The sequence below is a fragment of the Desmodus rotundus genome, chromosome 3 (assembly GCF_022682495.2).
Source record: "Desmodus rotundus isolate HL8 chromosome 3, HLdesRot8A.1, whole genome shotgun sequence".
Classification (NCBI taxonomy): Eukaryota; Metazoa; Chordata; class Mammalia; order Chiroptera; family Phyllostomidae; genus Desmodus; species Desmodus rotundus.
Window position 1 is genome coordinate 13532635 of NC_071389.1, and position 12230 is coordinate 13544864.

At 56.6% G+C, this 12230-nt stretch overlaps 1 protein-coding gene across 4 annotated transcripts in view; it reads left to right on the top strand.

The window, feature by feature from the left end:
* Nucleotides 1-4420: 4420 nt before the first annotated feature.
* The window catches only part of EPHB2 (EPH receptor B2), a 170142-nt gene continuing 162332 nt past the window's right edge, over nt 4421-12230 (top strand). For 3 of the 4 annotated variants that reach the window (XM_053920924.1, XM_053920925.2, XM_053920926.2), the window contains exon 1: nt 4421-4619. In XM_053920924.1, coding sequence (XP_053776899.1) covers nt 4559-4619 — 61 coding nt within the window. In that variant the 5' untranslated portion in view covers nt 4421-4558. Of the gene's footprint in view, nt 4620-5693; nt 5713-12230 lie in introns of those variants that run through there. The other variant, XM_053920927.1, reaches the window with a different exon arrangement.

Consider the following 12230-nt stretch of genomic DNA (forward strand, 5'->3'; position numbering starts at 1 on the left):
TTAGGAAATCAAAAACTACGTCTGAGGCTTGTATTACGAGAAAGTAAAAACTTCCACGTGGGGCCTGTCTATGGGGCCGGTCCCTGAGCTTCCTAAGGCAGATCTGTGACTCTGCCAGCTCCGGCCCAGAGAGGGAAAGGGGCCTGTGTGGGGAAACACAGCAGACGAGTGGCAGAACTAGAAAGTGAGCCAGGTATCTACTGAGAAACTGCTCCCGGCTTGGCTCTGGCTCCTGGGGTGGCCTGACCCATAGCTGACCACGTGGCCCATCAGCCTCGCATCTGGGCAGAGCAAGGGCACTCGGGTGGGAGGCAGAGGCCCAGGTGTGCTGAGAGGTGACCTCTATGTTTCCTCCAGACTCCGTCCGTCCGCATAACACAAGTCCCTTTCAGAACCCCCTCCACCTTCCCCTCAGGATCAAGGCCTCAAGGGGGCGGAGAGCTCATTAGCATCTCCTGGTATGGCTGAGACGAGGACACAGGTCCCACTGTCCCCAGTGAATTCACAACACAGAGAAAGTCACGGTTGAAAGTGGCCTCGGATACATCAGCTTGGCCAATACCCTCATATTGTGTTTGTGGCAAGTGGGGCCCAGTAGGGTGAGTGTCCTGCCCGAGGGCACACAGCGAGTTAGGGAGGGCTGGGACATAGAGGCCAGGCCAGTCCCATAGTCAAGGAGGGCAGTGGCACCGGTTGGAACCCAGGCTGCTCCCAGACCGTGCTAAACCAAGTTCATGCTGCTTCCCCTACCTCAGATCAATTCATTCTCTATCGAGGGCTTCCCACCGTGCCGAAAATACAACGCATACTCCTCCTCCATGACCTAATCTCTTCCACGCTCCGGTTGCTTGCCATACTTCAGCTGCTTTTCCTAGACGGCGCCCAGCATATTCCCACCTCAGGGCCTTTGCGTTCACAGTCCCTTCCCCCTGGAACTCCCTTTCCTTACTTTTGCAAGGTGGACTGGCATTGTCCAGCTTCCATCTGCCATGTTTCCTCTTCAGAGAGGCTTTCGATGACCGCCCCTGCCTAGAGTGGCCCCTCCCCTTCGTTGCTCACTGTCCCATAACACCATCACCTTGTTTTATTGTCTTCCTAGCTTTTATCATTATCTTTTCAAAAACTTTTATTTACTGATTTTTAGAGAGAGAGGAAGGGAGAGAGAGAAACATCGATTTGTCGTTCCACTTATTTATGCATTCATTGGTTGCTGCTTCTATGTGCCCTAACTGGGGATCGAACCCACAACCTTCTGAGCTACCTGGCCAGGGAGCATTTAACATTATCTTAATGATAGTATACATATATAGGTCTTCCCACAACAAAATGTAGGTTCTAGAAGAGCAGGGCCTCGTCAGGCAGATTCATGGCTGTGTCCCAGCGTCCCGAGTATCCAGCATATAGGAAGTACCCAATTAATGTTTATTAAATCAAATTTGATTGAAAGAAGTGGACAAATCAGGTCACTGAAGCCTAGTTCCAGCCTACTCCCTCCCCCCACCACTCCACAATCTGCGGTGTCCTTAGGCAAGTACCCTTTCCCCTCTCTGGGCCCCAATTTCCCCTTCTGAGAAATGGAGCTCCCACTACTGCCAGCAGGGCTGGCAGGGTAGGCTGGTTGAATTAGCATCAGTCTGGTTGATGGGTGTGAACACTGCTTTGTAAACTGTTAAAGTGTGATTGCAAATGTGAGTAGCTGTTGTCATTAGACAAATGAAGCTCCAGCCGCCTCTTCCTCTGCAGACGAAGGGGTTGGGTCAGAGGCTCTGGGGAGGCCTCCCACCCTGCCAGTGAGTGAGTGCGTTGCTCTGAGCTGGGCACTGCCTGCAGGTAGCTCATAGTCTGCAGGAGTGATAGAGATAAGATGCAAATTGAAATAAACAATTGAGACATCAGCAATGGCCTATCCTTCAGGAAACAGATAATAAGTGCAAATGGTCTGAGAGCAAGTGAGGCTGATGTCAATTAAAGCTCTTGGTAGGGGGTAGGGTGGGACCAGATCCAAGCCCTTAGAGAGGAGAGGGCACAGCCGGGACAAAGGCAGAGCTGGAGGAAGTTGTCACAGAGACCAGCCAGGAGGCGTCTGGCCAGACTGCAAAACCCAAGCACCCTATAGGATCCCAAATGGGGAATGAAATAATGTTTAGGGAGAAAAAAATGGGAGTGGAGGGGACTGTATTTTACTATTATCACCATTTTCCTTTTCAGTCAATTAAAGGCCTTGGACCGATGTCTATTGGATTATATAATGCTGAGAGAGTGATTTCCCTCTTTAGGCCTCAATTTTCTTATCTGTGAAATGGGGGTGTCTGAAGTGGGTGAAATGACTCCCTGAGTTCTCTCCATTAATTCATGAAAGGCTCAGGGCATCAGCACTGGGGTAGGACAGGCCTGGTGTGAATTCTAGCTCTGACTTGCAGTGTGACCTTGGACAAATTACTTATCTGGTCCTCAGTGTCAACGTCTGAAACGGCCAGCACCTACCTCATAGGGCTGAACATTAAAGGGACAATGTATAAACAGCTTAGCCAAGGGACACGTACCAGATCCTGAATGAATGCCACTGCTCTTCCCATTTTGAGCCAACAAGGGTAGAACCATTAGGGATGGGTGGGTGATACCAAGGGCATGCGGAATAGAAACAAGAAAAGTTGAATCCACCTAGCACATAATAGGTGCTCAAGAAATATTTCTTGAATTGGGAAGTGGTCAGGCACTGCATGTTGGCACGGGGGAGTCGGATAGCTTGGAGCCACTTTTCCCAGGAAAGGGAGTCTTGCCCCAGGATGGGCTAAACTCAGGGTCTCTACAACTTCAGGTCCCCTGGAAAGTCTGAGAAGCAGGAACTAAAAATAAAGGCGGTCCCACCCCAGTGGATCTCAACCCTGGTCAAAGGAGTCTGTAGGCTTAAGGGCGGTGGGGGGCGGGGGCAGGGGCAGAATTCCCATACACCTCGTTTCCCTTCTCTCTGCACACATCTGCTCTGTCTCCTTCCCAGGCAGTCTCTCCCAGCCTTTGAGCCTCACTTCCTCCTGGTGGCCTTCCAGGATGAAGCCCATTTTAGTTGGACTCGTGAAGCTTCAAAAGATGACCCAATTTTCCAAGCCTTAGATGGGGTCTCAAAGTCTGTGGTGCCCTTTTCTTGGTATGAACTGTAGGGTAGGCCCTGAAGGGAGGGGATCACAGGGATATTTTGATACTTTGTGGGACAAAGGGACGGGAGAGGTCCGGGTGGCATAGACTAAATTTACACAGTCTGTACCTCCACTGGGCTCTCACGCCCACTCCACCGAGGGGGCAACTCCTGGTTAAGCCTGGTTTGTCAGGAGCGACTCTCCCAAAGGCCAGGGGCCCTGCCTGGATGATTCCCGAAGGCCCTCTGCAGCCCGCCCACCATCCGGCCTCAGCAAAGCCTGTTAATGATGATGGTGATGAAGGCTGTCAGAGCAGGGCCGGGCCCACAGGGAGGGAACAAGGGGTTGTGTCCTCCCTGAAGGCACAGCCATGCACAAAACCGTGGCTGCACCGACAGGTCCATTCCACATGTGGGGGGAGGGGAAGGGGGACTTCCCCAGATGCCCCCGCATTGGCCTCCTTCACCCCCAAACTGCATTGGGAAAAGAGGAACAGAGGAGAAATCCAATATACAGATAGATGGGTCTGCGGGGAGGGGCTCCTGCTCTGGCTCAGAACAAGGCGTGGAGGGTAGGACTGGGGTGTGCCTGCCAGGGCCCGGCCCACCACTGCAGGAGTGACCCCCCAGGCCCTTCTGTTAGCGCCAAGGCCCACTCTCCCAGGCAGAGGCCCCAGCCCAGTCCCAGCGCCTGGGAAAGCCGCCTGTTTTGTTCCCATTCCACCCCCCCCCCCCCCCCCCCCCCCGGCTTTCTCTCTCTCATTCATTGCAGTTTGGTCTCTTTCCGAGCCGCAGGGACCGGGTGGCAGGGCTGAGGAGAGAGGGTGGCACTCCCGGCCCTGACAGGTAGGGCCAGAGCCTGCTTTGGGCAGCCCCTTCTTCCGCCCTCCCCCCGGGTCCCCTCTCCCTGCCCCTGTCAGCCGCGCCAGACGCTCTCCGGCTTTGCAGCATTCAATAAAAATTCAGAAACATTTGGGCTGAAATCGCTGCTTTATCTGGAGGAGCCACAGCGCCGGGAGAGACCACTGCTGCGCGGGGGGAGCCCGGTGTCTACGTCGCACGAGCGCGAAAGGTTTCCGCGCTTCAGCGCCCGCGCTGCCCGCAGATGACCCGGCAGCCAGGGGACACTAGGGATTGGAGGGCCTGCGCGACCGGCTGGGGTTCAGGGCGAGCGTGGGGAGACGACTGCCCGGCTGGGCTCCCCCCGCGCCCGCGGCTCAGGTGGGCTGTGCCCAGCGCTGGCGGAGCCCGGGTCCCCGTTCTGCCCGGGCTGGATGGCTCATTCTGCTGGCTGCGCGGTGGCGGCGGCTGTGTGTGCGCCGCGCCTCGCCGCTCCCCCCGGCCCCCCGAGCCCGGGGCGCGCGCTCTCGCCCGGGCCGCCCGGGCCCCGCGGAGCCGCGGCCCGAGGCCCCGGGAAGCGCAGCAATGGCCCTGCGGAGGCTGGGGGCCGCGCTGCTGCTGCTGCCGCTGCTCGCCGCCGTGGAAGGTGAGCGGGCGGGCGGGCGGGCGATGGGGGTGGGGAGCGGCCGGGCACGGGCGGCCGCCGGCGCCCATCTCCACCCCGCGGCCCGCAAAGTTTGCCCTGGGGCTCGCACCGGGCGCAGGTGGCCGCGAGGAGGTGTGTCCGGCCGCGCCTGGAGGTGCGGGCCCCGCGGGCACCCGGGGAGCGGCGGGCTCTGATTGACTGTGCCAGGAGGAGGCGAAGGGACCATCTTGACGAGGCTTTGTAGCCAGCCGGGCAAGCGCCGCCCAGGGCCGGGGGCTGCCCACGCGCGCTCGCCGCCCCTGGCCCGGGCACCCCCTTCGCGCTGGCCTGGCCTTGCTCGGCACGGGGTTGAGGGGCGCCGGCCGGGGGACCCGACGCGCGGTCGGGGCTGGAAAGTTTGGCAGGGAGCAGTAGGAGGGAGGCACCGCGGCTGGCCAGGGTGGGGGCTCCGGGTCCACGCCCCCGGAATGGGGTCGGCGCCCCGAAGAGCTGGGACTGACAGTGGAAGTGAGCGCGCCAGCCCCTCGCGTCTGTGCCTGCCCATCGCCCGCGGCGTACAATGGGGTCCCCTCCCCGAAAGGACTACGGGGGGATGGGTTCGTGGGCATCTCTCCGCCGCGCGGGGTCTCCGAGCACCCCTGCCGGCCACCGCCCCGCTGGCGGCAGAGCTCAGCGTGGCCGCTGGAGCCCCGGGAACTTTCCAGCTGCCGTCAGTGCCGGACCAGATGCTCTTGCCATGTGTTGGCCTTGGCCAGGGTCGCTGGGCCGTCTCCCCATGGTACCACTGACCCCCAAAGGGACAGGCGGGCTGCCAGGTTTCCTGAGCCAGCTTACTCTGGAGGGAAAGTTAGTGGGGTCTGGGTGTGCCCACTAGAAATGGCCGAGCTTGTAGGGCCAGGAATGAATATGAATAATGGTTCTCGTGTGTATAGCACTTTACAGTTTTCAAACCGCTTTACAGTTTATGAAGTATTTTACACTGTCTGTGGTTTACAACGCGCTGCACAGTTGACGAGGTACTCTAGATTCGCAAAGTGCTTTCCCACCCACGGTGTTCTTGGATTTCCTAAAATAAGTCTTCCCCAGAAGCCAGGTGAGTATGATTCTTGCTCCCTTTTCATAGGTGGGGAAACCGAGGCTAAGAAGTCAGTGGGTAATAAAAACAGAACCCAGGTCTGAGGTCTCTGAAGCCTGGGCTCTCCTCGCTTTGCTAGGTCTTCTTGTTCCTAAACCTCTTCCAGGATTCTGCCACCACAGGCGGAGGGGTGAAACGCGTACACTTATCACCGTCTGCTCTGGAGTAGCGGGAAGCTCCCTTCCCCTCTTGCAAATCAGGAACAAACCAAAAGAAACCCAGCACAGATCCGACCAGGCCTGGAGGCTGCAGCCTCTGGGAATGGCACAGCGGGGATCATGCTATGCTGGGAATTTAGTTTCTCTCTCAGCAATGAGTGCTTTAGGGACCATAGTTCAGGGGGTGAAGGGGTGACCCTGGATGACAGCCAGTTTCTGGCACCCAAGTTCCTGGCTTCCGGAGGTTTGGGGGGCTGCCTGCGGTCTCCCGGTGCTGGGCCACTGGGACTCTGAGGGAGCCACGAGGCCGTGGGTGTGGAGGGCAGCCCTGGTCCTGGCTGCGGGTGGGAGCTCCCTGGAATATGGTTGAGGTACCACTTATTAACTCTGGCTTTGGGGAAATGACTCATGTGTTGGCCCACTGTACATTGGGATGTTTACAGTATTATGGGGAGCTTGGCATAAATATTGCTATGTAGGTTGCAGTCAGCGGTGCTGGAGGGGAAGAAAATTGGCCCCTCTTTCATTGGAAGAAGCCTGGGCGTGTTTTTAATTACCGTGGGCTAGAAGGAAGGGCCACGTCTGTCCAGCCTTGGCTGTGGTAGGGGCGTTGGTACCTGGTAGGCTGCGCCCAAGCTGGACCCAGGGCCCTGGACACAGGGCTGGTCGGCTGCTGATGTAACAGGAGTGTTGGGTGCTCAGACTGCCACTTGGGGACAGGGTGGGAGGAGGGCTGCAGCAGGCACCCCAAACTTCATCTCAGGCTCCTCCCTTGCCCCCTGGACACTAAAGAGTCTAGTCCGTTAGGGGTTAACAAGGAGGGAGCTGACCAAGTGGATGCAGAGATGGTATGCACCCTACTTCCCCTCTCCGAGCCTCAGTTTCCTCATCCGTCCAATGAGAGTGATCACAAGCCCATCCTGCCTGTCTTCCTGGGTGCATGTGAGAGTCCGACCGGACAGTGAGTGGGAGAAGTCCGCCCTAAAGAACCGTGTGAGGCTGTGGGGGATGGAAGACAGGGATGGACAGCGCTGCTGTGGCACATCCCGAAAGACACCAGGGTCCTCCTGGGAGCAGCACAGTCTGTGGAGCAGGAGTGAAGCTCGGGGTGGGGGGAGGGCGGCCCATGGGGCTGCCCAGAGACATGCGGCCACCGCTCCTCTGCCCTTCTCCCTCCTCATACCCTGTAGGAACAAGGCTGTCTCGAGCACCAAGGTCCTAGGAAATCCCCGGCCTTTGGAATGTGAGAAGAGAGAGCGTGTGTGGCAGAGTGAGGGGTGAGGTAGGGGGGCTGCTGGGTCAGGATGGTGAGCTTAGTGTCTCCCCAAAACTGAGAGTCCCGCATGGGAAGCACAAGTCTGCAGCATCTAAAATGAGGGCTTAGAGGGGGATGGCAGTGCCCTGGGGACACATCCAGCAAGAGAGGAGGCCAGTGACAAACCAGCCACTAGATGGAATCCAAAGGTTGAAGTTTAGAGAAAATTGGGTTTCCTCTGCACATTTGCTCATTTGATCTCCAAATATTCCTCTCAGGCTGCTGGGGTGCTGGACCCTGGGGCGGGCAGGGAGGTGGGTAAAAGCAGATAGGGAAAGCAGTCAGCAAGACAGGATGTGATAAGTGCATCCCAGAGTGCCCCCAGGAGGAAGTTGGGAACCACCTGGGGCCGAAGAGGCGGTTTGGGGGGGGGAAGAGCATTGTTTGTCTTTCGTGGCTTTCCCCTTCCCTCTCCTTCCCACTGCCCATTCTCCCTGCAATGACACTGTCTCCGCCACCTGTCACCCTAACGAGCGGTGTTCTCCTAGTTAAGGAGGTTGACTTTGGGACTTAGAGGAGGAGGAGAATTCTGCCTAGAAACAAACAAACAAACAAACTGTGTAAAGACTTGGAGGCACGGTAATCGGATGCTTACTTGGGTGTATCTGACAGGTGTGAGGGAGGCCACGGTGGGAGATGAGGTTGAGAGTGGAGGGCAGGGCAGGTCCTCAGGGCTGGGATGGAAGGCTAAGGAGTTTGGACTTGATGCTGAGGGTACTGGGGAGCCTCTGAAGCTCCTTGAGTCATTGAGGGCCCTGGCCAGGTTGGTGTTCGGAAAGATCATTGACTTCTAGTGTGTGGGGCGTTCGGAGGAGCCAGACCCGCTCCTGCACTCTCCAGGAAAGGCCGGCTTGTCTTGTCTGTTCCCGGCTAGACTGTGAGCTCCCTGAGGAACACCTGCTGGCTCGTTTTCCTGTCCAGTGTGGTAAAAAGAGCTCAGTTCAAATGCCCTTCCCCAGAGGCCTTCCCTTGATACCTCATCCGAAACAGACCCAGTTCTGCCACTTTTTCTCCCACCGGCTTTGTTTTGCTTCCTAACACCCATCACCACTTGAAACGCATCCGCGGTTTGCTCGTCTCCTCGTTTTTGCTCATCTCCTCGTTTTGCGCCTGTCTCGCCCTTGGACTGCGCATTCCAGGAGGGAAGAGGGTTTTACCTGCTGTGCTGGTTGTGGCATTCCCAGTACCGCGCCCCATCGTATCAGTGCCCAGTTGTTGAGTGACGCAGGCAGCTAAGGAAAGACGAATGAATGAACGCTGAGGGAACGAGTGAGTGCCTGTATTACATTGCGTTGTGCAGCATCAGGAGAACGAATGGCCCAGAGATGGAGGACAGGGTCCACCTGGCCGGGGAGATGAAGGAAGTCTTCCTGGAGGGAGAAGCCGAGGGGATGGTTTGCAGGAAGGTGTTCGGGATAACGGCAGACCGGTTCAACCAGAGTTAAGGCTTCAAATGGACCAGTAGCAGCTATGTGCTGGACAAGTCTCTCCCTTATGGGGGTTGAGGGAGATCCCCCACCCCTCCTACCCCCATCCCAGCCCTCCGCTGGGCCCACCTTTATCTAAGACCCAGTGACCTTCAGTAGGATTAATTTGGAATTGGCTTTCCTTTGATGTTTGTTTCTTCTGCTTCTCATTTTAAAGGAGGCTGCTTTCATATATTCGTCTTAACCAGGAAACCAGGGCTTAGATTTAAAACCCAAATGCTGTAGAATTTAAAGGCAAGTCAACTTGTTCCTTCATTCCTCCACCCAACCATATATTTTCAAAGAGCCACTGGGCACCTATATCCATGTCAAGTGCGGGGTGGGAGAAGGGGTTCCAGCTCTGGTGGGGAGCAGGCCCAGCTGACTTCACAGACAGTGTGGGGTAGGAAAGGCACAGCCATGGGGGGCAATCAGTGCTGGGATTTGAACCCAGGTCTGATCGCTGTGAGCCCTGGACAAGGAGCCCGGAGTCCCTGCACTTCCACTGCCTCAGGGATGCCTGTGGATACCACGTAAAGTGTCAGGCACACAAGCGTGCACAGTAGAGGCTGTCCTCAGCCCCTTGCTCCCCCCTCCCTCGGAGCACCCCTCGGTGTGGTCAGTGATGGCTGTGCTCTAGTTTGGCCTCCTCTTTGGCTTTTGGGTTTCCAGGCAACAAATCAGCTTTCCTTGTTTCCCCCAGGCTGTCCCAGGAGGTCGTCCTTCCTGGTACATTTGGTCCCCCTTCATCAAGGTTTTGCATCGGCCTCAGAGCCAGGGTAGAGGCAGCTGTGCCGAGCACCCCTGCCTGCCGGAGCTCACCTATTAGTTTAGGTCGAAGGTCGGATCCCTGCGCACAGAGAGGCCCCTGCAGGAAGGGGCAGATGGAGCTGGCTGGTGACAGGAGGCCTGGGCTGGGCAAGGTAGGGGAGCTGTGCTCCCTCGGAGAGTGGAGAGGGGAGATCAGGATTGCCCCCCCCCTCCCCCCAGCAGATCTGGGCCCGGCCCACATCTCTGACCACGACCCTGTCCCATCTTGTGGCCTGGCCTGCTTGCCTGGCCTAGCCGGAGATTTGGTAGATCAGTAATGAGGCCAGGGTTGGGGAAGTTGGGGGTTGGGGGTCTGTATTTTTAACATACTCCCCAGGTTTTTCCATCGGTCAAGCAAATTTGCCCCCCCCCCCCCCCCCCCCGGGGCCTAAGACAGAATACTGGATTCCTGGGGAAGAGAACGAGAAACCTCAGCAGGAAACTGGAAAAGACTGAAATGGACTCAATCAGTTAGCGCCCACTGGCCTGGGCTGCCTGCCGGCTGGTGTATGCAGAAAGGCTGGGGGGGTGGGGGAGGGCAGGGGGGAGGGCAGGGCTGGCGGGAACAGTGTTTGCACAGCTCACAGGGGTGGGGCAGCCGTTGACGGTGACAGCACCTGGCAGCTTCCTGATTGGGATCGGCTCAGCCTGATAAGCTACCTTGAAAGCGTTTTAGGGCCTTTTTAAGCGGGTACCTTCAGAAAGGTGGACGAGGGGAAACCTGCCTTCCTGGCGCCCCTGTGTCACCTGGGGGCTTACCTAGGTCACCTTACCCTGGGCCTTGCTAGGTGAGCTTCTAGGAGCCATCTGTTGCTCTGCTGCAGCCCCGTGTGGGTGGAGGTGTCCCAGGGACACCTTGCTTGCTCTGTGGCCTTGAACAAGTCATGTGCTCTCTTAGCTTCAGTTTCCTCATCTGTAAACTGGCCTGTCAGAGGCTCAAGGCAAGGGTTAAATGCTATCCGGGATACAGCGACTAGCAGAACATGGCTGTACCCAGGATTCATTCGTTGTCATCCCTATGAAATGCCAGCCCCCTCAGTCCTTGTTCCTTTCTCTGAACTCCCACAGCCCTGGCCACTTTCACTCTTTCAACAAGCAGCACAGCCTGGCAGTTGTAAAGAAGGGTGTTTGGAGTCAGACCGTCCTTTACTGTGTGTCCTCTGGCCAGTTGCTTAACATCTCTGAGCCTTGGTTCATAAGGCTCAATAATGGTTCCTTGCTCTTGAGATGGTTGTGCGGAATGAATGTGTTAATCCACTAAAGACTAAGTCAAGTGCATGCTTGAGTGTGGTGGGTGCCCAGTAAATATGCACCGTTGCTGGTGCGGCTTGATACCAGCAGGAATCTGGATTCAGAGTAGGGGAACACGGGTGCCACCTCACTAGGGGCACTCTGTCTTCAGCTCTCCCCCACCTCCTCTTCTCTCAACTGCAGGAAAACCAAAGACACAGAGTCCAGTTCTGAGTCTCTCTGACTCATGGGTGGTGGAGAGGCCCCTCTGGCCGCCTCTCTGGGCTTCATCCAGGTTTTTCTCAAAGGCCCCATCCTTCCCCCAATGCATCCTCCCTAATCCTCGGATCCTCTGCGGCTGTGCCTTCCTTCCTGGCCGAGTGCCTACCAGCGCCAGCTCATGCAATTGCCCCGACAGCCTCACCGGGCAGTTTTATTGTCACGTCCATTCTATAGATTGGGAAACCAAAGCTCAGAGAGTGAGTGCCCCAAGGACACATAACCAGGGACGGGGAGGCAGGCATTTGAACCCCGGTCTGGGTGACTCCAAAGCTCATTCTCTTTATTTGCCATTCAGGCAGCTTCTGGAACGTGCCTCCCGGCTCCAAGGAAGGGCTTGGCTCTGGCAAGGGTCTCCAAGGCAGCCGTCCAGCCTCTGACTCCATCAACATCCTGAGATAATGCAAGCGGGAGGGTTCTGGAACTCACAGACCTGCCATAAAAATGCAATCTCTGTCATAATGGCCAGAATAATGTTGTTCTAACTTAGACAAATCGGGTGTTAACTCATTTCATTGTAAGGGGCACCTCCACAGAGAACTGAGACTGTGGAACCATCAGCCACAGGGCCCTCCGCAGCTTCTCCTTCCCAATCCATTAGTGCATCAGTAAGTGGGCAGGAGCCCATTTTAGAGATGCGGAAACTGAGGCCTGGGGGCGGGGGTAATATGATCCACCCAAGGTCATGGCCAGACCTGGCTTGAAGCCCAAGGCCAGTCTCGATGGCCCAGAGATCACCAATCCAGGTTGAATTCTTAGCCACCATTTAAAAATCAAGAGCTTTTACAGAGAAATTCTGTTTCTGGCTTCTCTGAAAAGTCAGACAATCTGGCTTCCCTGGGCACACATTCCCACATGGCCACAGTTGGCTGGAGCTGAATGGTGGCTGGCTCTTAAGACAGAACTTGTGAGCCCTAGGGAGGATTCGCCACCAACTCGAGCTACACGTTTGTGTTACTTGTCTGGCCCCTGTAGGGTTCGAGTTTGCCTTCTAGATCTGCCCTGTCTCTCTGTGTGATCTGGAGTAATTACTTCTCCTCCCTGCACCTCAGCTGCCTCTTCTCCGAAATGAGGGGGTGGGACTCAGTAGTTTTGGACTCCTCTTCGAGCTCCGGCTTTCAGTGCCCAGTGCCGGGCTTCACGCAGGAAGGGGAGAGCTGTAAAAAGTACAGGGTTCTGTCCCTGGAAAGTGTATCAGTTATCTATCGCTCCGTAATA